The following is a 24,758-nucleotide window of genomic DNA, read 5'->3' on the forward strand; positions in this document are numbered from 1 at the left end:
TTGTGGGTGCAAAGCAGTTGCGTCGTACTTTCACGCTAGCCGCCGTGCTCGTCTTTCACTCCTCACTGTCTTCCTTCCGCCTGGTTTAGAATCGCTGCCGGCAGCTGAAAGAACGATGTCATCTCTCTTCGAGCCATTCGAGCATCCGTCGGCCACGCACAATTTCACCATAGCGTTAGTCGCTGATTTATCAACTGTTTGACCTATTTTCTAGGTCACTTAAACGTGACGTCACACTGGAAAGGGTCTATGAGTGTTTCAGTATGACTTTCTGTTCAACCGAGTCTGTGAATCACACAGTGGGACTGTCAGTCAGTCAAATTTAGTTTTTGTCTGTTTATTTCAGTAGTACAAAGGTGATTTGGTTTCGGTCCATTTATCATTTGGCCTAACCCAGCATTTAGATGTTTCTAATGTCATGTAAACGTGTTGTTCGAAACAACTCCACATGCCCCCTAATTGTCCACATGGGTCCCTCCCTTTCCTAACTTCCCCTGCTTTGATTCTCCTGCCACCCACCCCCTTGTTTCCACCAATGCGCTTGCTTCTTTTCACGCTTGTTTTCTTTCCCTGTGTGCTTTGTGTACCCTGCAGCCAGCGAGAGCGTGTTGCTGCGGCAGCTCTTCCTGGCCAAGTTGACTCAGACCGGTTCTCTGGTCCCGGCAGCCCAGGGCCGGGTCGGGCTCCGGGGGTCCAGAGCTGCTCTGCTGCTCAACAGGACGGCACCAGCCAACCTGGCCAGCGCGCCTCCCCAACCACATCGGGGGTACCATGACCTCACCAAGGTACAGTGCGCCGGTCACAAAGCGGCGCGTTCCGGACTCGCTTGGTTGCAAAAAAACAGAATTCAATCGACTTGAATGCCACAGCCAGTCGAGTTTGTTGATCTTGGATGAGTGGAAGGACATCCGCGATACAATCAGTCATCAGCTTTTCATTAGAATTACGTGAACGACGTTGCTAATAATCACCGGAAATAGAGACATCGTATTTTTGGGTGAAATAAATAAATAAATAAATAAATATGATGGTCTAATTTCAACTTCTTCCCACCGCAGGCTATTTATAAACCTCTGGGAATTGGATTTGTTTGTATGGCCCAAAAAAAAAAAAAAAAAAAAAAAAAATAGCCTAATAACCATGTTTACGCACACACACTCACACAGTTTGGGCGCAATTGAGATTACACAAAAATTTCCCATGGCATTCAATCTTAACAACAATCATCTTTGAACAAATCATGTGGTGCATTCAGTCCATCAAACCATTTTCCCTCTTTCCATTTCATGACTATTGTTGTTTTGGAAAGCTCATTTCCCCCCTCCCACCCCCATGCGCATGTGACAGAAGACACTTCCTGCTCATGTAACCTCCTGGGGGTCCGGCCGGCCTTCTGTCTGTTGTGGCTCGTTAGCCATTTAGAACACGGGGTTTTACATAAGGACACTTACAAGCCCCAGTACTGTCCCTCCCTCCAGATTTGTAGGTAAGAAAGCGATAAGAAAAAAGCACAATAAATGTCACGTGTTGAGTCAGACCAGCATGTGAAACTCATTGTGCCGATTACTATCGTATAGACGCAAGATTTATAAAGCCAATACTGAGAATGTGACATCCATAAAAGCAACACAGTCGACAAAACACGAAGTTAGGAGCCGTTGGTAAAACTACACTCTAAATACAAAGACATTAAAAAGATGTAATCCATCCATTTGTTGCTGGCAACAACCTGGAGCGGTGGTCAGCCCAGTACACAAACCACCATTTCAACTCACACCTGTGGACAATTTAAAAACTTCAAATGAAGCTAACGTGCATGTTTTTGGACTGTGGGAGGAAGTAGCCCGACAAAACCCAGGGGTGAACATGCAAACTCCACACATGAAAGCCAGAGCCGGAATTTGAATTCTGAACCTCAAAAAATGTGAGGCGGACACGCTTAGAACTGGGCCAACTATGAAATCTGAGAAACGACACCTCTGTTCGCATGTTTTTCCTTTCATTACGTTTTTCAAAAGAGCCACAAATATGCACAGAAAAAGCAAAAATCGAGCATGACTTTGATTCTTTCGTGCTTGTTGAACGGAGGTCTTGTGATCTCTGACGATTTCCTCACATCTCACATGGCGTCATCGTGGTTTGGTGAACTTTATTTCTTTGCAAATGAAATTAAAATTTCAAAAAGGTTGCTGAAAGGCCAAAAAAAAAAAAATACGTCACATGACAAACACAATTTGGAACTGATACAGTATGGATGGTTTTCTGCCTACTCCCCAACCGTTATTCGACCTCTTAAGATGCTGTGGGGTTGCCATGGCAACGAGAGAGAGATATTCTCCTTATCACGTTGCCTCGGAACCATTCAAATGACTTGAAGTGCTTTGAAGTGACTCGCGTCTCTCTCGCTGACTTTGTTTCAACTGTCAGATCTTAAAGAAGAAAAGCTCCAGCTCCTTCCTTCAACGACTCGAGCGCTGCGGGCCCGTCACGGTGGCCGTCCAGCTGAGGGTAAACAAACTTGCACCTCGTCCGTCACGCATGCAATGCAAAAACTAACAAGAGGAAGCATTATTATTAGTGCCTTGACTCGTACGTCAAATCTGTCATTGCTGTTTGTTGACCATTTCATCATTGAATCCCCAATTCATTTGAATGAGTTAACTAATTCGTATAATAACATATAAATACGTTTTTTAATACTTCACTCCCAAAAATATATTTTTTACTTATTTCATGCTAGAACATACAGAAGGCTTTGATACAGTTTCTGACATGAAGAGGTCGCTTAAAGCAATGGTAGTTATTACAAAAAAACGGCCTGCAGGTGGCATCAGAGTATAAGAGATCACCCAGGACTGTTGTAACATGCTTTTTCCCCCCCCCCCCCCCCAGTGTTTTCAACAGGTTTGTGAATAATGATGAAAAATACCTATATTCTCATGCTAATTGCTGCAAAACGGAAACGGATACAAATGTACTTTTTTTTTTTTTCTTCTTCTTCTTCTTCTTGATGAACGAAGAGACTCTTAATCTTTTTTTCTAATTTTTTTATAGCAATAGAAGAGGTTAAAAAAAATAAATAAAAAAAATTGCTTCAGTGAAAACGGCTGGGAGTCCACAAGTTCATGTTACTTTTGCCGAAAAACACGTCAAAGTCCCCCCCCCCCCAAAAAAAGACAGATTTTTGTTATACAGTCCTTGCATTTGGTCTGTACTGTCTTTTTTTTTTTTTTTTTCCAAGGAATCAACTTTTTTTTTTTGTCCTTGCTCCTTTTTACTAAAAATAATCATCAGTTTGTTCAATTTGATTGTCGTACTCGAAAGACAGCCTTAAGTGTAACATGACTATCTAAAGCAAGAATAATATTAGTTAAGAGAGGGAAGCGCAGTGCCTGCCGGTGATGCAAGTCTGCAGATTGCGCCTTGGAGAAGGGGGGCGCCTGTGCTTTTGAATGAGGCCAGTGTGTTTCACAATCACAGTGGCCTTGTGGGCCCGTGGTCCAAGAGTCCCTAAGGGGAGGGGGCGGTGTGGGGGGGGGTGGGGGTGGTGGGGGGGGGGGGGGGGGGGGGTGATGGAGAGAGTAGGTTGAAGAATGATGCTGTACCACTCTTGAAGCCCTCCTCATGAATGAATGAACAATGGGCAGCTAGCGCTGCAGTGACGTGCATCCTGCCAATCCGGCGCGTACGCACGTATTGGGCCATGTGAGGGCTGCCGATGACGCTCGAAGTCGGGGGGGGGGGGGGGAGGAATCGTCAGCTATGCGGAGCGTGAGGTTGACGTTGAGCGAGTGGCGAAGCATGCGGTTGTTTTTCATGCAGGGTTAAGTGTGTGTGAGTACAAAAAGGAAAGAAAGGCCAAAATATTTCAGATTTTCTTCTCGGAAGAATATGACTTTATTCTTGGGATTTTGCAACATTTTTCTTGTAACGCTACAATTTTATGCTATCTTGTAGTCATATAACTGAAATCTCATGACATTACTTATATTTTTTTGACATGTAATATTTTTTTGACATATTTAGACATGTAATATTTCCTCAAAAATAGTTTTATTTTCCATATAATAGTGTCTCCAAAGATGAAAAAAATAACTTTATTCGAACACAGTGGACCCTCGCTATTCATGGGCTATAGGGACCGAGCTGTGAATAGCAAAGATGCATAAATAATTGATGCACATTATAAATGCATTGGGATAAAAAATAAAATAAAAAAAAATCAATCTCCTGCATGGTTTCCAGCAAATCTATTTTTTATTTATTTTTTTAAACCAAAAAGTTATTGACAAAATGGGGATAAACCTCCAATAAGCATTTTGTAAGAAAAATAGGGGTTGGCTCTCAAAAATATAGCTATACACTATACAGTATATAAAATATTAGATATTAATCTTATACAATATATGTGACCCATGGGTGCTGAACTGCAAGTATGTGAGGGTTCACTGCAATAACAGCTTTCACCATTTTTTTTCAAATAGTACTTTCAACCTTATATCTTGAGAAATATTACTTCATATTGTATACATTTATTAGAAAGTTTCTCTTAAAAAAAAAAAAAAAAAAAAAAGACTATACCGACATATATACTCACTTTCTTCTCTACCATATCAAACAATGAACAGACCTTATGAAACAGAACACGTTGTAGGTCATCATTCACAGCACAGAACTTGTCTTGATATAATCATAGTGAAACATCCAGTGGGCACCTTTTGACTTTTTTTTTTTTTTTTTCTCCCCCTCTTCCTTCATGCAGAACTCACTATCAGAATTGATCAGCAAGCTGCAGGCTTCCACGGCCCACTTTGTGGAGTGCGTGCGCCCCAATTCCAGCGGTCAGCCCGACACCTTCAACAGCGCCCACGTGTCCGCCCAGTTGCGGCACGTCGCCGTGCTTGACATGGTGCGCACCATCCGTTACGGCTACCCCGTGCGCCTGTCCTTTCCCGGCTTCCTCAGCAGGTCAGTGTCGCGCTTTTCGAAGCAGCAATTTGCTGAACGTGGTGAAAACATAACATTAATTGAGGAAAAAAAAGTGTAAAACACAATTACTAGATTATTCTTTACAGGTGTAAAACAATTACAAGATACAGGAAGTGTTATTACAAAAAAAAAAAAAAGTTGTGGCGAGACTAGAACAGAAAACTAGTGGGGCCTGAAACATTGTACACTTTATATACCGGTATATATATTAGCTCGTTTCTCGTCATAATAAAAACAATATGAAAATTATCCTGTTCATTTTGTTGGTTTCTTAGCCGTGATTAATGTGGTTTGTCGCCATTTTTAAAAGTTTGTCATGGGAAAGGTCATAGAAGTCATGAAAAATAGCGACCATATTGTTACCTTGGCAGCAATGTTTTTTTTGTTGTTGTTTTTTTTCACCTTTGCAACTATGTTGTTCGTAGAAGCAGTGCATGTCAGCTAGCGACATTGGATAAATAGTGAAAAAGTGAAAATGAAGTTGCTTTCTGTTAAACAGATCATAAATATTTCGGATGAAACATTTGATGAATCATTGCCAAGGCATTTAGGCATGTTTTAATTGCCGTCAGGATTATGAGGAGGTGATTATCCCTTGTAAGGGATCTGTGGACCCAAAGAAGTTTGAGAACCTCTGCTGTGGATGATGTCATTTGTTCTCAGGATGACTCGCAGGCGGATAAGCATCAGCATCCCCAAGTCACTGCAACCTTCCTTGTTGTTGTTCGAAGCACATTATGACCTGGAATAGGTTCACTTGAGGAGGATGATGGGAGTCCATTGCAGCTAATGAATGCCACTATCACATTTCTCATGTCAGCGTGACACGGGCGCGTTAAGCACTGAGTGAGTTTTGTGTGAGGTCTCCGTGTCCCGGTACTTCCATTTGACGTCATTATTAGTACACCTCTTTTCTTAACTGCGTTGCTACTCTCACCACCTTGCTTCAGTGTAGTTTTCTTGCTGTGGCAAAAAAAGTTTTTTGCCTGGAAGCAGAATCTCTTTGGCATTTGACTCGACATCTCTCCCTGTTCTTCACATTCTTAGAACCGGTGGAGCTTATTTGGCTTTCAGCTTCTTTTTTTTTTCTTTTTTCTCCTATTTTTTTTTTGGTTCTCTATTCCTCTGTCACTCTCTCTCATCCCCTGTTATTGTCTGCTTTAGAAAGTGAAGGGATTAACACGGACATTCCTGCCACATTATAAAAGAGGACAAAGCTGATCACATGACCCCCCCCTCACCAAAAAGTTTCCACTACCGCACACTGTAAACATCACATCACATCTCATCTCCTGGTCCTGCTTTTACTGAAGTGATGTCAGACTTTCTATTGTGACTGAAATGGAAAATAAAAAGGTAGGTAGACAATTTTTGTTTTTTTAAACATTATATGTAGTGTGATAGAGTGAGCTGGCAGGTAATAGGAAATGTTTTTCCATCACATGACAATCCAGCTGTTCAAGACATTACTTTTGAATTATTTGAATCGATGTATTTGGATTTCTGAATCTCAATGGTGAAATGTTTCATCCAGTTTGGACATTGTGCAACTGAATCAGTTGTTTTGTTTCATGGCGAGTTGTCCATCTTTGCCGCCATGCCGAACATTCAAACAGTCCATCTTTTAAATTTGCAAGCATTTAGACAAAATTTCGAGGAAAAGTTCAACTTCTGGAGGACTCCAGCAAATAGCTAAAATGGCTGCTTCAAACTACAAAAGAGAACTTCTCGTTTGTTTTCATCTATGCGTTCTTGAGGCGTTTTTGTGGTTCCGCTCATCATAGACACGCCTACCAAATCTCAAGTTGCTAAGTGAACCTGCCAACCAATCCAGTTTTGGGAGGGTTACACCCCGGACCGACGCCAAACGGGAATTTTTATGCTGAGCTATTGAGTTTGGAAAGCCTTTAAAATTTGGCCTATGAATATTAACGGAAAATGAATTGCCTTTTTGGAGGTCTAGCCACTCACAAGACTCAACAATTTAAAGGGGAAGTCAACCTTAAACATTTCTTGACAATAATTGTGTGACCATCCAGCCGTTTTCATCCGTCTCAGGAGGAGGCCATTTTGCCACTTGCTGTCAACTGAATAATGACATCACAGTTGCTGAGGGCTCAGGTAACAACCAATCACAGTTGACCTGTTTTCTGAAGCTGAGCTGTGATTGGTTATTACCTGAGCCCTCAGCAACTGTGATGTCATTTTCACTCGACAGCAAGTGGCAAAATGGCCGCCTTCTGATATTGATAAAAACTGCTGGATTTTGCTGTCCTCATATTCCACTAATGCAGAATACCCTATTTAGACTAATGCGGCTCCATAGGATATTATTGTCGAGAATTTTTTTTGGGAGGTTGACTTCCCCTTTTAAGTACTAATTGGATAAACCAAGTTTGTCTTTAGAGGAACCCAAGAAATGGCCAAAATGGTGGACTTCCTGTCTCCTTTTAGTGTAAGATTTTTTTTATACGTCTGCTCACAATGAACATGGCAAATTTTGAAAACTGACTTGAGAGTCTGAATGTTCCCCAAAATTCCAGTTGGCGCTACTAAGTAAAATTTTTGGAGGGCCCTGTTAGTAACACTACCGCACGATGAAGACACCAACAACGTTTATTGAGGTGAAAAAAAACCCTTAAAGTGTCAATTCATGTGGCCTAAAAATAACAACGGCAAAGAAATTAGGTATTTTCAAGAGGGTCTCCTCCTGATAAAAAAGACTTAGCCATAAAGGATGCTTGTCTTCTCTGCAGTTGGAAAAATGGGGGAAATTTGATAATTCTGTGTAGTTGAGAAAATGTGACACGTTTACTGGGAAGACAATTCAACTTACTTTTTTTTATGTGGTGTGACTGATATTAAATACTAAGTTATCGCCCATCACTGATCTTCAGATTATGCTTTGTTCATGTTAGTTGTGTTCTGTGTGAAAACTTTTGTGAGATTTTTTTTTTCTGCCAAGACGAGTCTATCCACTTCATGTCATTTATATCCCCCAACTGGGATCAGACTTGACCGAGACCTTCCAATCCTTCCTCTTCCTTCTCAACTCTCCCAAGGGACACTAATTCTTTTCTTTTTTTGTTCTACTACTGATTGAATCCATTTTTCTATTTGTCTCCCATTTAAGATGAGGTCCTGGCCCTTGACAAAGTCATACGACAGCGCAATAAGGCAACCGTGAATGTTGAGTTTTTCTTTGTTATTGTTAACACAAATTACACACACACGCACACACACATGCAGGCCGCTTCCCTAAAAGTCCTCGAGGCTGTATTAAGGGAATTGCATTAGTGTCCTGGCAACTGCAGATTTATGAGGAAATCTATTTTACCATTGCTTTTATTTTCCTTTTATGATACTCTGTTTTTTTGCGGCCAGATTTATTTGCTGACAGTCGCGCGAGGTCAAATACTGTCTGCGTTTTGTGCCGCTCGTGTAAATCCCGGCCCCTCTATTTATTTATTTTTTGTGCGTCTGCATTTCTTCACGGAGCACTTCAGACAACTCCATCACACAGTGAGTGGGTCGTGACAAGTGGGGCCCTCGTCGCCGCTGGCTGGCGGATAAACGCGCATTATGTAGCGTCTTTAGCTTTAGTTGCAGCGCCACCGGGATTTTATGGAACTACAAAAATTCAGCAACAGATGTTACATTTGAGTGCTTTAAAAAAAAAAAGTCTTTAGTTATACAAAGCGTGCATGAGATCTGCGTGGAGTTTTAATTGACTTTTGAGACCAAATTGTATGACTTATGAGGTGATTAACTCCTTATCAAATACCGTATTTTGATTCACCATGAAGCCGTTATGTCATGTAAGTGTGGCGGGACCATTTTTTTGTTTTTCTTCTCCCCATCGATGGGGTCACGGGTTTACATAGTTCTTTTTTTTTGTTTTATGGTCCCTCCAGGGGGGGTTTCGCGGGCGCTGTCTGCCGAACCGGTTTTTCCATACAGGAAGAGGGTTAGCCAGAGTTCACGCGCAAATCAAGCGCACCCACGCTCGCTCGCGATTGACATACGCGAGTGATTTACATTCACCACCATCTGCTCTTTATATCGGTCTCATTTGATGTATGCATGACATCATCATCATCTCTGCATCAATAACCGCAACAGCACTATGATTATAACATTGGATGCAACGCAGCTGACATATGCACGAAGGTTTTGACACAAGCCTTTTTAATCAATTAATCAATGATGGGTTGGGCTAGATCGAGAACAAGAAGGCTTCTATCTTGGTGGGAATACATTGGGGATTACCCGCTTCTTTTCCAAAGGCCGTAAATGCGTACTTGAAAGAGTCTGGCTTGGAAGAATGTGACTGAACCCAATCTAACACCTTTAAGGATGAACTTGAACAGCGACGTTGAGCCAGACCTCCCCCCAAGAACCATTTCTACAGACACACTTGTTAAAAAAAAAGTCTTCCAAAAAGCTGTTATCGCGTAGATGCACTGGTGTTGACCTTGTACAGTTACCAAAGAGGCTTCATTCTTAGGCACGGTTTCCACAAGATATATGTCTCCTAATGTATTCCAAAAGTAGGTGTCGGTGAGAAGGCCCCAGTAGGTTGTCTTATATTTGGCATTAAAGCTTACTATGAGTAAGTTGTGTTCATTCTTGAAGTGAAGTGACGCACCGCGAGGTATGGGCCAGTTACTGGTCTGACGGTATGCCGCTGTTTTAAAAGTCACAGTCTCAAAACTGCTTCAACTTTCCACCACCGCTACGACCTGCGTTTAAGGCAATTTGATTGGCCGCTGTAGGCAGGATTAGCGATGTCTCTTCACAGAACCTTTTGAAACGAACGACGAGATGGGGAGCCCCTTGTTTTTCTTCCCCGTCTCTCTCACTTGTCTTTCGACAAAAAAATGTATCCACACTGAGCAGACGGCTGGTCAGTATAAAGCAAAGGAGTCAAAATCTGGACACATTTCAATCTTATTGACAATAAACAAAGCCGAGTGTACCACAAACTCAACGAGAGCAGTTTTTCTGTGACGGGTGACGTTAGACACCTTGCAGGGGCACTCCATTAACATCGTATGAACAATGAATGAGAGTTAACCCGACTAGTTTGCGGTAACATTTTTACATCATCCGTAAACATTTTGTTTACGGCACTGCTGGAGGCGCATGGATGTCAACAACATTGCCTCTGTTGTGTTAGCAGATATTTCAATTGTTTTTTTCCACTGGATATTTGTATTTGGTAGGATTTTTATCTTTTAGTCATTGTTTTGTGTCCGATAAAATGTGTTTTTGAAATAAAATAAAGAAAAGATCAAATAAAATTGACATTGTCATATAATTTCAAGGAAAACTGCTATATCAGGATTTACATCGTTATCGAGATTTAAAAAAAACAAACAAAAAAAAAGTACTCAGTGCTCAATACAATGTGGCTAAAGCGAGTCAATAATATATTTTTATGTTGAATTCTTGAAATGATCCTCAAATACTGATTGCCTGCAATCTTGTAAGAAAAAAAAGTATCAGCCTCCCTATCAAGGACACCTGCTTAAATGTGTGACAAAAATGTGTGACAGTGTCATGATAGGCCTGTCCACTGAAATTTCACATTAATTGGTGAAACTTTTTTTTTTTTCAAGGATACACAATGGTTATTTTTTTTATTTTTATGTTTTTGTTTTTAAGGCATGTCAAGGCCCCTTATAAGAAAGAATGAAATATTCACCAAATAGTGAGCTGTTTTTAGACTTAAGATGAAGCAACTGACCTCTCAAGACCTTTGCTACTCATCCACTTCATACACTTGTGGAATGAGAAAACGTCACCACTACAGGAAGTACAGCTTGTAAATATGAGCAAATCAAATGCGACCAGTATTCCAAAACAGTTTACAGCCTTCAAATTTCCACGAAATTTTTATACCCCCAACTTGGTTTTGCTGAGTGAAGAGGGTTCGCGGCACTCAGCGGGTCCTTATCTTGATGTTGAGTGGAAGGACTGGTAATGTGGCCTTTGGAAATCCCACTCATTTACCGGTGAGCATTCCATTGATGCTGCTTCATAAACAAATGTGCGTTGCTTCACAATCTGTTATGATTTTCCGGCATCACGACTATGACACGTTTGTATAATGTAACATCTCCGTTTGTATAACTCAGCATATGTGCCAGACGAAAACACACTCATGTCTTCATTGCCACAGTTGCCCCGGGCAACCCCAACAGGAACAGATGCTGTTTTGCTGGTCTTTGACCCCCCTATCTGACCTTTGAACCTATTGTTTCTCTCCAGCTAAAGCCTCCTCTTCAAGTTGCGCACTTTCGTCACTCCTCTGATGTTTTATTTGTCTTTGTGCGTCTCAGATACAAAGATCTCGTTGTGCCAACGCTGGGCGACAAGAGGAAATTGTCGGCGGAGGAGAAATGTCGCCGTGTGCTGCAGCAGACCAAACTGCAGGGGTGGCAGGTGCGCGCGTTTTTTTTTTTTTTTTTTTTCTTCTGTCTTTCCATCGCTAACAAAAAGATTTTGCCAAATGACTTAATCCCCGGACGCCCGCCTCCCTGTTTGTCAGAGATTCCTTGGAATCTTCGTCAACACGTTCCAGCTGTCCCGCCTCATCATCATTCTTCCCTCGTAGCCGCTCACACACACACACGCACCAACAGAGAACCCCCTCGGAACCACCCGCCCTGCCTCCTCTCGCTCCCCGTCTGCCAGACTGCTGTTGTGTCTGAGTGGTTGACCTCCAGGGGTCACGTCAGCTGCAGCCGCACTCACGCACATACATACACAATGTTGGCTTTTTGGGACGCCCCTTCGACAAGTTGTCACTCACCCCATCACCCACTTGTGCCCTCACAAACACAACAGACTTTTTCCGCCCCCATTTTTTATTTTTTTTCAAATCCATAAAGTGAATGTTGTGTCAACGTCGAGTCTCTGCAGCCAACTTACTGTATGTCCTTTAGCATCACCGCTTCATATTTTGTGTTTTTTTGTGCATGTTTAGATGGGCAGCAGTAAAGTGTTTCTCAAGTACTGGCAAGCAGACCAGCTCAACGACCGCTGCTACCAGCTGCATAAAAAGATCATCACCTGCCAGAAAGGTAAAGAAACAACTAGTGATGACTCAAATTTTCTTTGTCGGTACCTTTCCACAACAATGACAGTGCTCGGTTTACTGATCCTGCAACAGCCATTACGGTATCACCTCAATTGATATAAGTCTTAAGCCCTTTTCACACTGCACTTGGTTTTTGCCGTGTTCATTGTGGACTGTCGCAAGCGTGTGCATACTTGGCACTCGTGCTCTCACTGTCAAATATTTTTAGAATCGATTAATCTATTGATTATTCAATAGATTAATCGACTAATCAGATTCATTTTAATTTCGCAGTATTGTATTTGTAATTCATATTCGTATAGTGATTTAAAAAAAAAAAAAAAAAGGGTGGGGGGTTGATGTTGGACAGATGTTACTGGTTTGGTCATTGTTTACCAAAGCAAAAACCGATGTTTACAAATGTCTTATTTTGATTAACTCATTCACTCGCCGCCATTTTCACGAAGCAGTCCCCTTCACTCTCGGCTGTTTTACTGGATTTTGACTGATTTTGCAAGGCCCACAGAATATTGTGTTCTATTGCTATAAAAACATGGAACCTACCAAAAGAAAGATTAGAGTCTCTTCTTTCATCAGGAAAAGAAAAGTATATTTCTGTTTTTGTTTTGCAGCAATTAGCATCAGAATATAGATAAGTTTCATCATTATTCACAAATCTGTTTAAAACACTGGGGAAAAGAGCTTTTTGCACATGGCCTTGGTTGATCTCTTATACTCTCCTGTCACCTGCTGGCCGTTTTTGTAATAACCATCATTGCTTCAACTGTTCTCTTGGGTTCAGAGGCTGCATCAAAGCCTTCTGCATATATATATATATATATATATATATATATATATATATATATTAGGGGTGTTAAAAAAAATCGATTCGGCGATATATCGCGCGATTCTCGAATCGATTCAATAATCGGCAGAATCGATTTTTTTTTTTTTTTTTTTTTTTTTTTTTTTTTTTAGGATTCACACCTTGAGCATGGAAGAATGTTATATGAACGGCACATTAAGCCTTAATATTTTTATTTTAATGCTGTTCAAATGTGAAACAGATTGCAAACTGTTTGTGTACAGTGGCTCACGGTTATAAGCCTCAAGTTTTAGATAAATATATTCATACAAATCTTACAGTGTACATGTACAAATTTACTGATAGTATTTTCTAAATTTGAATGGAAAAAAATCGCAACAATCGACTTATAAATTCGTATCGGGATTAATCGGTATCGAATCGTGACCATTCGTATCGGGATTAATCGGTATCGAATCGAATCGTGACCTGTGAATCGTGATACGAATCGAATCGTCAGGTACTAGGCAATTCACACCCCTAATATATATATATATATATATATATATATATATATATATATAGCCTATTATATGTGTAATTTTTCCTTTCAGTGGTGCGTGGTTGGCTGGTCCGGCGGCGCGTCCGTCGCCGGCTGGCATCGCGGCACAAGGACGACGGCAGCGTGCAGCGCTTCCTGCAGGGGGCGGAGGACATGGGGCTGCGCACCTACGACCGCCTAGTCATACAGAACGCGTCTGACATCGCGCGGGAGAGCGACCGCCTGCGCTGCCACGGCAGCAACGGCCTCATCCTCGCCGCCGCCGCCCTCGGCAGCAGCCCGCCGCTCGGGGAGAGGCCCGATCCGGTTGGCAAGGAGGAGGAGCAACCGGTTAAAAGGTGAATTGTGAACTCGGTGATGTGATGTCATCGATCATTGGCACCCATCTGTCTATGTATTGTTCTAGCTAGCAAGCTAGCTTGCTCGCTACATTTATCTGATAAACTTGGTGTTTCTTGTGGTGTCCCCCAGGGGTCAATGCTGGGTCCACAGCTGTTTAAGTTGTACATAAATGATATATTTCATGTATCAGATAATTAATTGAATTAATTAGCTATCTATCTATCTGTCTGTCTGTCTGTCTGTCTGGTTACAAAGTAATACTGCCCACTCTACATTCTTTAATGCGGCCCACATTATCAACAGTCGTTTTGTATTTATTTATCCTAACCTGCTTCATTAAGATATTTATTTATTTATTTATTTATTTTAGATCAATTCCTCATTAAATAATTGGTTTGTCAATTCGTTGTAAATAATAATAAAACATATTAAAATATTTTACAGTTGCAAATCTCACTAGTTTTTATTAATTAAGAACTATATATTAAATTATGTATTATTATATACTGCTGCTACAGGTTATCACAACTTGCCACATAGTGAAGCCACATTATCGCTGCTTTTATATACATTATTTAATAACTTTGAATACCGGCTTGCACTTGGTCCAATTGTTAAATAAAAAAAAGCCCCCGTTCCAAAACAATGACTGTTTTTGTTCAAGCAAACGAAACAATCCAAACTCTAAAGGCTTTTCTGAAGGTTAATTGAGGCTACATTTACAAATATACACTTCCACTCAAAAGCCACAACATTAGGTACACCTGCACAATCTCATACGGTCTGATATGACTTTATCAACATTTATGCAATCTTTTAGATACAAATTTATTGTTGAACCAAGATCCCGCTGACCTTAAAGTGTCCTTCTGCGAAGTGTCCTTGTGCATGTAACATCTGCTGCCTGGCGCACACGCACACACACAAACACGCACACATTCACATTTTTTGGAGAGTGGGTATATCTGACAACTATGAAAGGTTTTTATTGAGGCTGCAATACTTAAATTCAGTGAAAACCACTTAATTTCTCCACAGGTATTTAAAATTCCTTCCCTCACCATTTACGCACGTAGCCTCTCACATGGCCATCCGACCCCCCCGACGCCCCCCCTGCATGCAATCATAGGACGGACAGATGGTTCACTGAGATTAGCGTAGGAAATATCAAACTGGATATGATCAAATTACTGTAGGGAGATTAGATCTAAAGCATAATCTCTTGTCTCTTTATCCTCCAATTGGCCTCCTTAGCTCGTATTTGCGGCGTGACAGTTGATGTGTGACTCGAAAGCCGCACTCAAATTTACAAGAAAGCCATACAAAATGATCTGTTGATTTCATTTTGGTCTGCTACTTGAGGGATGTATTTATTTCATGTATTAATCAGATTCACGTTTTATATATTTTTTTGTTTTGAATGATATGAAAAATCTCATAATTTATAACCCTATCCTAATCTGCACTGTATCGATCCAACTATTCATATGATGCGTACAGGGTTATCGAAAAAGTTGGAAAAGTCCACGAAGGTGCTGGGAACGGGGGAAGCCGAGTCATTCGCCACTTTCGATCCAGCTCGGTTCCTGTCCCCCTGGCAATGGAGAACACGACGCACTCCACCACCAGCCCGGCCATCAAACCACTGCTGCAGCAAGTTGCTCACGCCAGCGTGGACAATAGCAATTCCTCACCTCGGAAGCAACCGCCCCCGAAACCAAAACGGGACCCCAACACGCGCCTGAGCGCCTCCTACGAGGCGGTTAGTGCCGGCCTGGTGATGTCGGTCAAAGAGAGCCCCACTCCGGAAGGCTACGCTTCACCAGCTGGGAGTCCCCCGAAATCACAGCTGTCCCCGACGGACCCTGCAGGTACGTGCACTTGTTTTTAGTACACATGACAGATGGTTGCGAGACTCTTGCTCTTTGACGGGCATTCAAAACTCAAAAAAATGAAAAAGTTATTGCTTATTTTCTTTTTTGATCTAACACATTTTTGTAGTTCAATTTTCGGCCTAGATCCAAAATACATCTCTTTTTTTTTTTTTTTTTTAACGACAGTAAAAAAAACAAAAAACACACAACAGCCAAAATTCGACGACTGAGCGCACCAAATTCCCCTCAGCACAGATAGGCCATTCAATATAACACGATTACCTGCAGCCAATGATGGCCAAGTGGGGCATATCATCACTTATCATTCGAGCCGAGTGTGTTTCTTGACCTTGACTGAACCCCTGAGACTGACTCATCAAACCCCTGGGATTCGATCGAATCCAGATTAAGAACCACTGGGTTAGAAGAATGAAAATGGCGATGAAAGTCTACTAATCCACATGGTGTCCCGTCTGAGTCAGTGGATCGCTGATGGGTCATGTTCTGGACTGATGGTGGTTACCAATCTTCTGACTGAATCAGTTCATTTGTTGGAATCAAATTAAGTCCTGTACCTTGCATGTTTTCATTTTTCGACTTTTGATTGCCGATTGATAGTTGATTGCCGGTGACCATTGTTTAAACTTTCTCAACGTTTCCTCAGGGTCCAAGCCCCGCCCCCACAGTGATGACTACACAACCATGAGGAAGGTGCCCCCGCCCAAACCCAAGCGCAGTCCCAACACCAAGCTGACGGGCTCGTACGAGGAGATCAACGCCGTGGCGCCCCTCCTCCACCAGTTGCGTCCCGCTGATGTCAAGATAGCGTTGCTGTCGCGCGGCGGCGGCGGCATGATGCAGAAGGCGGCCTCTCTGGATGCGCCGCAGGGCTTAGGACTCAGCCTCTACCAGGGCCAGGACGAAGAGGACATCTACATTGAGATGCTTGGCTCTCAGCCCCGCTCTCAAAGCCTGCAGGAGCCACCCGACAGCCCGGAAGAGGCGGAGTCAGAAGCCGTCTACGAGGAGATGACATTTTTCCCTCCCGACGATGCTGCGCCTCCGCCCGCCGCTGCAACCAAACCGACCAAGCTGGAAGTTCTCAGCTTGGGCCTGGTTACATCCAGCATGTGTCGACCTCAGAGCGACGAGAGCAAGCGAGCGACGTCAGGCGCGACAGTGCCGGCTTTGGACATCGCCGCCCCCAGGAGTCAGCATGGAAAAGATGGCGGCTGTGACATACCGGCCCCCTTCCCCAACTTGCTCCCGCATCGGCCGCCTCTCCTGGTGTTCCCGCCGTCTCCCGTCACGTGCTCGCCCGCTTCGGACGAGTCGCCTCTCACTCCTTTAGAGGTCAAGAAGCTGCCGGTGTTTGAGACCAATCTCAACTACGCCGCAGGTCCAGACAGCCCGCTGTCGCCTCAATACGTGCGCCAGAGGGCCGACTCCTCCCCGAGCCTCACCGTCCTCATGCCGGAGAAGAAGGCCACCCCTCCGCTGACCCCGCCGCTTCCGCTTTCTACCACAAGTGGCCCACCTCCTCCATACAGACCACCTTCACACTTCCCCTTCCCCCCTGAGGCCAGCTTCCTTGCGCTGACGCGGACCGCTTCTGTCACCGGGACCCAGTCAGACTCCTCCAAGGCCCAAGCGTCACAGAGACCGAGTGTGGAGACGCTGGGGAAGCCGCCCCCTTACTCCCCGGGCAAGATGTCTCGCCCGGAACCTCGAAGAGCTCACTCCTGCTCCTCCTCGCCCCTGTTGTTCAACCCGGCCAATGGAAGACCCCTTACCAGTCCTCTGGATGAGCTCAACACCTTGTTCAGCACCGGACGCAGCCTGCTGAGGAAGTCCTCAACGGGACGCAAGATGCGAGACGGAGGTACGTCACTCCGACATGTTTTTTTAGGATACAGTGGAACCGCTGACATCAAATTGTGTTCCCAAATGTCAATCTAAATTAAATCTGACCTCATTTTACACTGCAATTTGGATGAATTCCCGAGTTGTAGTGAGCCTAACTACAAGGCTGGAATTCACCCAAAATGGCTGCTTCAAACCAAAATAGTTGGATGGAGTAGGTGTGTCTACCCCATTTCGCGTTGGTGATATTCATGTCGCCAGAAACTTCCAGGATGCAATAGTGAGTGAGTTTATTTAGCACCCCTAAAATGTGTCTTCACGATGCCTTTGGGTTTGCAAAAAGTTTTGAGAATTTGTGCATTTTCAGGCCCCCAAAAAGGCGATAAGAAAAACAACAGTGATTCCAATAATGACTTACACCACCTGCTGGTTGGGCCCTAATAATAAACATAACCCTCGTAAAACATTTTCTAACACTACACACGGTGTTTCAAGTGATATTTTAACATTCTTAACTGTCAAAGTGGGAAAATCACATCACATCAAATAATCATTAACTTTGACGATAAAGGCAAACTGATTTTTATTGCAGATGCTCATCGCAAATCTAATTTTTCAACATTCGTGTCTTAGCAGTTTAAAAAGAAATTGACCAAACAAAACAAAGAGGTGGGCATTCCATCAATATTGACGGAAGGTCCGTCGATCCACCAATGACGTGTGTCCGTTTTGTTGACGATTAACAAATGATGGGAAACTTTAAAAAAAAACAACAACTAATCATTGCCAGAAGTGGGTGTTCGTCTGTCAATGTAATCAATAATAACCGGGTCAGTACCGCGGGCTTTCTCTGTCCGTCAATGACGGACGTCGGTTTCGCTGACGAATAACGGAAACAACTGACGGATGTCCACTTCGCTGTCGTACCGCAGAATATTTCCGATTCTTTCCGGGACTCATTTTCTCCTGCAGTAAACACGTAAATATACACTTATCAATTGGTTTGGCTTGAAATATTGATGGATTAACAATGATGGAAGACTGTTGCCGATTGCCAAATGACGGATGCTCAAAATACGTTGTTAAAAAGAACAATGGAGCTAATGATTGGTGCGATCCATTGTATGCCTTTACGATAGTATTTTACCAATAATAAAGGCCCGATCACATAGTATTGTGTTTTATTTTACTGGAAAAGCACCCGCAACCCCCCTGAAACAATGCTGACTTGTACATTGATCGACTTCAGAGGTTCCACTTGTACTTGTAACACATAAAACAAGACCATAAAGCTCCTCTCATCATTTTTCATTGTTTGCCGTGTCTGCACCGACTGCACACAGTGAACCCATGGGCCAAATGTACATTAGTGTGGGGATGATGGGAAGTTAACCTCTGCTTTATTTGACCCTTCACAATGTGCGTGTCCATTTTGTGTTGTATTTACCGTAACAAGTCCATGATCAAAGTCTGGAATTGATTTATTGGGTGCCTTCTGCACTGTATTGTAGATGCAATAGATAAATAACAGTCCTCTGTTTTTTATTGTAGCTGTTTCATTTCTTGAAAATCCCTTTTTTTTTTTTATATTGAGAGGTGTTCTAGCAAACCACCCTCTTTGGCACATTTGAGCGAGTCCATTTGTTCCAGAATAACAGCATCAGCGTCCTTTGGCGACTGCAGGTGTATCATGATAGCTAATGAGCTAGCGGGCTTATCTTGCCATGCGGCGTTCTATAATGCAAGTAGTAATTTACAGCGTGGAGACGCTGATGCAAAGGCTGACCTTTATGCTAAAATGGGGCAAAACATACTTCACCGCATGTAATCATTGTCCCAATGTGATCCTCACGGATTCGCCACGCCCCCTAAAACGTGACCACTTCCTATAGGAAAAACGAGATCCACGTACATGCAGCGAGCACGGATAATGAGCGGCAGCCATCACTGACCTTGTTGTCTCTGCTGCCAGCTGTGGCACATTTCATCCTGTTGCTGCTGCAGTGCATGTGCAGCGTACGGTATTATTTGACTGATTTGTGACCGTGTCCATGCCTCGTGGATCATCATGGTTTGTCTTATCACCGCTTCACTTATATTCTTGTAAAGTCACGTTTGTGTAAAATGGCATATGCAGGCTATTACTGAAACACTGTTCATGTTAACAAAGACAGGGTCTATAGTGAAAGCTAATTAGATGAGGCAAATGGTCCAATAAAAAGTCCATAAAGTGAGGAGAATAGGACTGTAATTACTGAAGCCCACGGGGCCATTTACTCTCCACTGTTTTAAAATGAAAATGGACAAAAATATAAAAACCAACAACGATTTGAGTGTTCCAACTTTGTTAGAAATTCAGGTTATGTTGCCAATGTAGGAATAGAACTCTGTTGTAAACTAATATTAGACTTTTTGCTTCTCCAACAAAGTGTGGCAGTGTTCATTTGAAATTCTAACTCACGCTGAAAATCAAAAGTAATAGTTAAAGTCCTGAGGGGCAGATTCACTAAGAATGTGCTGCGTCCGCTAATAGCGTGAAATATTGCACCACAACTGCACCCGCAGTCTGCGCCCAGTTACCCACCTATTCACGAAGGATATTCCTCGAATCATATACCGGCACAAACACGGCCACAAAACTGACAGCTGGGAACAAATTTGTGCCTGATTTACCACACATGGCATTGGATTTGCGCCAAGAACATGGTTGTATAGTAACAGTTGCGAGAAAGATGACATCAGAAAGCCAAGTTGGACCGAGAGGAAGCGTTTTCCTCATTAAGCTGTACAGAGCAGAGGACGACATTCATTCATAAAGTACGAATTATTGGTGCGATCATTTAAAAAAATATATATTTTCAGAGGTTGACGTAGGCGTACAGTATGCATCTGGCACGTAAAAATGATTGTAAAATGCCCCCCCTAACTCCACCGCCATTGCTGATCAGCCCTATACGTCATGTGTTGTAAACCAACCTATAGAAAAATGTCCCCCCTCCCTCTCACTCTCTCTCAGATAGATGTTTCTACCTGTCAAGCCAGAATGCTATCAACAAAACCATTTCAGTTGGAGTCAGAAATTAGTTGGAACTCTGGTTCTTCTCTGATCGCTATCAGGGTTGACCAAATTCCCAAAACAGGCATGTACGTTCTTTGTGCTCTTACAGTGTGTGGTTGCTAGTCTCCTCATCCAAACAAGATTTCTGTGAAAGAGGCAGCGCCCCACTGTATTGAGATAAATATTGAAGAGGTTTACGATTTATAATTGGCCTGGCAATTTTCTGAGTAGATTGAGAAGGATAAAAAAAAATCACACAGGATAATCTCTTAGTATCATCCTTCACAGACATTGAATTGGTCCTTCGCTGAATTTGCAAGCAGGGTTTCCCCCACTGCTTTACGAGCCTGGCGGCATGCCGTGCTTTTGTCGGCCCCATCCCAAAATGAATGCGAAATGTGCATTCCCTTCATCCGCCATTGATAAACGACGAATCGGGTTCGGCACATGTCGTTCGTCGTCCGCACCCCCACGTGTCAACAAAGCCGAATATTGTTCAGTCCCTGACGACCAGGCATAGCAGGTTTTCTTGCTAAAAAGTGGTCACATTGTCAGTATTTGTGTACTGTACCTCACTGAACAATAATCCACCATCAGACTTCGGCCAAATGTCAGACATCCTGTGATAGAGTTTGAATCAATCGTCATTCACACTCCAGCCAAGGGAGAAAACTGTCCTCACATGCATGTTTTCATCTGAGTGGCTGTTTCCTGTAGGAGTATTAGTTGTGGCCGGGTTAATAATACATGAGCAGCGGAATGATGAGGATGCCTATCAAATATTTAGCAGCTCACTCATGTTCTACCGAAGCCGGAATGATGGGCCAAAAGCGCCACTCCGGGAGACCCTCGGCGGTTGTCTCAGAGATCCTGGAAATTGCATGCAAACGTAAATGCGAGACACCGTTGCCGTCACCGGGCTCGTGTCTTTTGCTTACCCGAGGGTCGCCACCGTCAACGTTGCCATAACGGGTTCAGGAGGGAAGAGGCCGAAGGCCTTATAAGAGTCGGAATGGGCGCGCTGGCGCTGGCGCTGACACATTGGCCCGACGTGACCTGACGCTCTTGGCTGTTTTCACGGCTGAGCACGCGCTCCTACGCAGGCACAGTGCTGGCGTGATGGAAACTGGGTTTGTGACAGGGGAAGCTGGCACTTCAGGGGGCGGGCGGCGGGGATCACAACCTTGCTGTTATTTTTGAGTCGGCCAAGCAAAGCGGCCCACTTAGATCTGAGAGCGGCGGGATGCCAACGGGCTTAACAGGATGCTCCACTTCCGTTCCCTCTCGGCCGCTAAGCGGCTCAGTTTGATACCTGACGCCGGGGGCGGGGCCAGAGGTTAACGGTCGCCATCCCAGACATCTCTGCGAGGAGCAGCTGCCTCCTTCATCCTCGGGGAATGAGCAAACTACCGGAATGCCAGTGGGAGAGGGCAGGTGGTCTTGGCAGGCTGCAGGAAATCACTGTCATAAGACTCCCCTCTGTCTCCGCCCCCTCGCCTCGGCGGCAGCATTCCGCGCCAGGGATTGAACACAGCACCGGCTCTTCGTCGTCGTCACGTCGTTGCGATTCTGACGTGACTCATCTCTTCTCACCTACACGACCGCCTCGCTTGCTCTACCTGCGTCGCCCGCTAACATTGGGAACACGAGTTGAGGGCGGCGCGTTTATATTTAGGCGTGCTGCCTGCAACCATGCCCAGGATGGATGGTTGGATGAATAGATGGATGACCCGGAGGGGGGAGGGGGAGAAGCGCATTCCCGGAATGGGATGCCGGTTGACGACTTCACGCTCACGCTGGTCTGCGCGTATGACGTGGCAGACAATTGCTCATTCAGCGCGGAAAGCATGTGAGCCCGACAGGCTGCCGGGTCATACGGAGTCACCTTCCTACAGGCCACATGCAGCTGAATGAATAGCAAATAAAGCACAGACGTCATCGGGGCATGGGGCACACAGTGCCACCAAATTCTCAGATGTTCAGCTCCTGCTAACTTTTCAGTGTTATACAATCAAGTCTCGTTACATTTCAGGGTTACCACGGCTCATTCATAAGTAGGGATGTTCGATGCCAATTTAGTTTTAGACCGATACTGTAATCAACTATTGAGTACTCACCGATACTAGATACCGATACAACCAGTACATAAAATCCTCCGCCCCCTCCCCCACAACAACTTATTTTAAAGAAATATAAATCCCGATATAGTATTTTTCCTTAAAATTGCATGAAATTAATGGCAAGATTGTAATTGGTAATGATAATCGTATCGGCCACTTTCACAAGTACAGATACTTTAAAATAAGGCTGGTATCAGAAACCGATACCTGGTATCGGTTAGTGTTGTTCCGATACAAATTGTATTTTTTTTTTTTTGGACCCCGATTCCGATTCCGATACTAGTATTAATTCAATCTCTGGTGTAGTAACCTTATTTATTGATTGATTGAATTATTTTTTTATTTTATGATCTGTTCTCATTGCTGCTGGACATGTAAATTTCCCAGAGGGAGCCATCCCAAAGGGATCAATAAAGTCGAGTCTAAGTCTAAGTCTAGTAGGATGCATTTATTCATTGTTAGCGGAAATTATTAAGCAACCCTTTGGGCCTTTTTGTAACCGTACGCTAATGTGGCTCTTTCACGGTTACGACAAGATGTTATTTCTAGTACACATGCGTGACGCGAACCACTGTTGTCAAGCAGACTCGCTGTTATAGCATCATTGTAACACTTTTGGACACTCAAACCAGAAATGACACACAAACACACTTGCTAATGTTAGCCTGCCATGTTGTAGCTCTTGAGTCCTTTTACTATTTTTATGTAATCCTGCCACATAACAAACGACAATACTTGTCAGGGCTCATCAATCTGCTTAACTCCGCAAAAACAAATCCGGATCGGATCTTTTACGTGAGTGTGCTCTTCCCAAGGTTTCAACTCCAACATCAATTTGCCTGGCCGGGAAGAGTGCGGCTCCACCCCGTCCTCGCCGTCGCTGCAGCTACAGGACAAGAACGCCAACAATCATTCGCTTCACTCATCAAGCCACGCCCCCGTTGAGAACGGCAACCAGGTCTCCAATGGTAGGCGGTTCGTTCCTTTCAACATAATTTGACAACTTCCCTCTGCCCACATTGAGCAAGATGATCGTTTTCAAAGATGTGGGATAAAATAATAAAATCATTATACACCAATTACAGCTGTTATTAATAATGATGTTATGTAAGACGCCTTATTGAATTGTGTGTTCAGGTTCACTCGAGGACGAGAGTCACGTCAAGTCAAACATGTCCACATCCTCTCTGCACAGGCACATGGATCGCCACCATACGCAGGTAACACACACACACAAACCTGTAGTATGTGTTTGTAATAAAAGTGCCGACATTTAATACCATTTGCAAGATATGGTTGTTGCCTTCTGATGTAACCATGCGCATTATTTCGGCTACTTACCACCATTTAGAATTTATGCTGCAAATCCATTTTAGTAGATTATTTCAACCCTAACCCTAAAATAAGGTTAGAATTTAACTTGTAGTGACAATTGAGTTAAAAAAAAAAAAAAACTATAATAGAACAAAGTCACAAATATAAATGCATGTTTGTAGGAACAACAATAATAACAGTAATATGTAACAAGTCCCACAACATTTTGCTGTATTTTCACACATTTACAAACAACAAGCACTATTTAAGTTGAAAGTAGGAAGGTTTTTTTTTTTCTTTTTCTTCTATTTTTTCTATTTTTTGTTGCAGCTGTTTTTGTTTACATTTTGAGGAAAGTGGCCTCCCCGGGGCAACATATGCCACCCGTGACGTGCGAGCTTTCCCTGCCTCCGCATGAAGGTGTTTGGTTGCAGGATTGAATTTAAAGCACACGCGCACTGACACACAACCTCGTTACGTGGGTTTGCTAGCATGCCGATAACTGAAAAAAAAATAGTTGAAACCTGGAAACTGCTACAGAGTCAGACATAGACTTACATGTATGAAGTATTCCTTTCATAACAGAAACTACCATTTTTATCAGATTGCCTACAAACCTCCCAGCTGCTCTTTTTTTTTTTTTTTTTAGTGGTCGTTGACCTTGACCACCTGGGGGAGTGCCCAAGTTCAAAGTTCACCAGTAACAAGATGAAAAATCAATGTGCGACATACCCTGTCGAGTCCCGC

General features: G+C 43.3%; 1 protein-coding gene and 1 long non-coding RNA gene across 9 annotated transcripts in view; one reads left to right on the forward strand and one right to left on the reverse strand.

The window, feature by feature from the left end:
- myo16 (myosin XVI) overlaps positions 1 to 24,758 on the forward strand; it is a 95,788-nt gene that overhangs the window by 68,029 nt on the left and 3,001 nt on the right. For all 8 annotated transcript variants that reach the window (XM_077536122.1, XM_077536121.1, XM_077536120.1 and 5 more), the window contains 10 exons: positions 595 to 785; positions 2,428 to 2,508; positions 4,763 to 4,968; positions 11,334 to 11,436; positions 11,981 to 12,077; positions 13,493 to 13,778; positions 15,283 to 15,653; positions 16,321 to 17,538; positions 23,513 to 23,665; positions 23,835 to 23,917. In XM_077536122.1, the coding sequence (XP_077392248.1) occupies positions 595 to 785; positions 2,428 to 2,508; positions 4,763 to 4,968; positions 11,334 to 11,436; positions 11,981 to 12,077; positions 13,493 to 13,778; positions 15,283 to 15,653; positions 16,321 to 17,538; positions 23,513 to 23,665; positions 23,835 to 23,917 (2,789 nt within the window). The remainder of the gene's footprint in view (positions 1 to 594; positions 786 to 2,427; positions 2,509 to 4,762; positions 4,969 to 11,333; positions 11,437 to 11,980; positions 12,078 to 13,492; positions 13,779 to 15,282; positions 15,654 to 16,320; positions 17,539 to 23,512; positions 23,666 to 23,834; positions 23,918 to 24,758) is intronic.
- On the reverse strand, positions 19,117 to 22,200 carry LOC144030134 (uncharacterized). Its single transcript, XR_013287202.1, has 2 exons — positions 21,516 to 22,200; positions 19,117 to 21,447 (listed from the first exon to the last, which is right to left on the reverse strand). It is a non-coding gene; the product is annotated as an uncharacterized LOC144030134 (long non-coding RNA).

Source organism: Festucalex cinctus, chromosome 11, assembly GCF_051991245.1.
Source record: "Festucalex cinctus isolate MCC-2025b chromosome 11, RoL_Fcin_1.0, whole genome shotgun sequence".
NCBI classification, from domain to species: Eukaryota; Metazoa; Chordata; class Actinopteri; order Syngnathiformes; family Syngnathidae; genus Festucalex; species Festucalex cinctus.